This window comes from Cyprinodon variegatus, unplaced genomic scaffold, assembly GCF_000732505.1.
Source record: "Cyprinodon variegatus isolate N-32 unplaced genomic scaffold, C_variegatus-1.0 Scaffold624, whole genome shotgun sequence".
NCBI lineage: Eukaryota > Metazoa > Chordata > Actinopteri > Cyprinodontiformes > Cyprinodontidae > Cyprinodon > Cyprinodon variegatus.
The window spans coordinates 117,577-119,774 of NW_015151077.1; the positions used below are offsets into that span (position 1 = coordinate 117,577).

Below are 2,198 nucleotides of genomic sequence, written 5' to 3' on the forward strand. Positions count from 1 at the left end.
CTGTCAAACACAAAGAAAGCATTGGCCCCATAAAGGATGCCTGTGACAACATGTGTTGCATTGCTGTTCCGGATGACCTCTTCTATTTGCAGTTTCTTGGCGTCCTGATGATTTAGTTCCAGTCGTTCATAAGCCGTTGTGGCTCTGTACTGATGTATAACTCTGCTCTGGTTCTTGAACTCTTTATCATCAAGCAAGTAGTTGGCAGCTCCTCCAACTTCAACCAGACCACTAAGAAAACTGACTATGAGAGACGCATCAGCCTTCAGCAGAGAAGCCTTTTCGTCAATGGAGTCTGAGACAGTAGTTTCACAGAAAGTGCCATTTTGAGTTTTTTTTATCTTGTACTTTTGAATAGTTTCTCTGTCCCATAGAGAAAAATCTGTATGAAATGAAATAAATGAGTTAATTTCCAAAAAATATTTCTTATATTTCTACTTTTATGAATGAGAAGTAAGTGAACAGATTTAGTTTGGTTAACAAAGTTGTTGCCAATACGGATTTATTCTCAGCAATATCTAGAATATTAAATAAAATCCACTCCTAAAGTGAAAAATCTCCACCAAAATGAAAATATATTGCAGTATAAGTTTTTGAACCTTCACTTTTCACTTTGGGACACTTCAATTAAAAAAAGGCAGTTATGGGAATAAAATAAACAACTTCATAATGCCTTTTTTTTGGTAAGAACTAACAAAGCAATTCATTTGTCCATTGTTACAAAATCATTACTAGCTCCTGTTTCTACCCTCCTTAGGTTGTGGTCAGACCATGGGATAAGGTGGCTTAAACCAATGCAGAAGGGCTGCTGAGTGGCTGGGGAAGAGTAAAGTAGCAGTTATAAAATATATAGAGAAGGACTTGGATAGGTGTTCACAAATAAGCACATCTGTACAGTACGCACAGTTATTGGGACCACAGATAACCAAAGGTTTTATTTTAGTAGGCAGGGGTAAAGATTAGGGGTGGAACGGTTCACAAAATCCACGGTTCGGTTAACGGTTTCGTGGTCACGGTTTTCGGTTTGGTATATATATGTTGATTGTTAGCCTGACATGTTGGTCGTGTTGCTGTTAGCATAAACAAAACGTGTTGCATAATGCTTGCACACTGTTTTTATCCACAACTTTCCTACCCTGTGTTTCCTCTTGTCAGAATAACCTGCCTCAGACTCCCTAGCCGCTGCTGCTGTAGATCTGCAAACCATTAGCCGTAGCTTTAATAAATGCTTTTAAGTTATCCCACTGTTATCAGAAGACATGTCTTCAACAATTAAGTTCCTGTGTGCATGTGCAGAGTTTATGCTCCTTTGATCTAGAATTGATTATTTTAACAGTGTCTTCACATGTCTGCTAAAAAAAGATTAATCAAACCACTGCAGTTAAACCAAAATGCTGCTGCTTGAGTTGTCACTTGGAACAAAAAGAGCACATTACCCTGTTTTTAAATTCTTTCCATTGGCTCTTTGTAGCTCATAGAATAGACTTTGAACTTCTTCTATTAGTTTATAAATCGCTGAATGCTTTTGCGCCACAATACATTGATGATTAACTATCTTGGTAGCAACCTTCCATACCATTCAGGTCTTCTGGTTCTGCTCTGGTCTACTCTACATCCCCAGAACCAAACATGGAGAAGCAGCTTTCATTATGTATGCTCTATCAATAGGAACAAATTCCCAGAAACTCAAGCTCAAAATTCCTTAAGTCAAGGCTGAAGAAGTTATTTGAAAAATTCTGTATTGAATTTGACCACCTAAAAAATGTATACTTTTGGATGATTTAAATGTTTTTACTTCATATTTGTTTGTTTTTTTATGAAGTAAAGCACTTTTAATTTTCTTGCCGCTGAAATGTATACATTTTGATTTATTTACTTAGCTAATATGTCCCAATTAAACAAGGGTTAGGTCCTTTATAATAACAAACCAAAAGGAATCCTCCTTACATCTGAAATGTTGGTTAACTGAATATATAAACTGATTTATTCTCATCTTACCAGTTATTAGCTTATCTCTGTAAGCGTCATATAGCATCCCCAATGCGAAAGGTCTACCAAGGGCGGCCACCTCCATTTGATCTGAGGCCATGTCTTCAACCTGAAAGGACACATTCATGAATCAAAAGTGAAGATGTCATATACAAAAATAATAATAATAATAATTAAAAAAAATAAATATATATATATATATATATATA

General features: G+C 35.9%; 1 protein-coding gene across 1 annotated transcript in view; it reads right to left on the minus strand.

Annotated features, from left to right (window-relative positions):
* Positions 1-2,099, minus strand: part of LOC107096440 (stonustoxin subunit beta-like) — a 4,767-nt gene extending 2,668 nt beyond the window's left edge. Inside the window, exons 1-2 of the mRNA XM_015393090.1 lie at positions 1,999-2,099; positions 2-382 (exon numbers count right to left, since the gene is read on the minus strand). Of these exons, the coding sequence (XP_015248576.1) occupies positions 2-382; positions 1,999-2,089 (472 nt within the window). The 5' untranslated portion in view covers positions 2,090-2,099. The remainder of the gene's footprint in view (position 1; positions 383-1,998) is intronic.
* Positions 2,100-2,198: the final 99 nt, after the last annotated feature.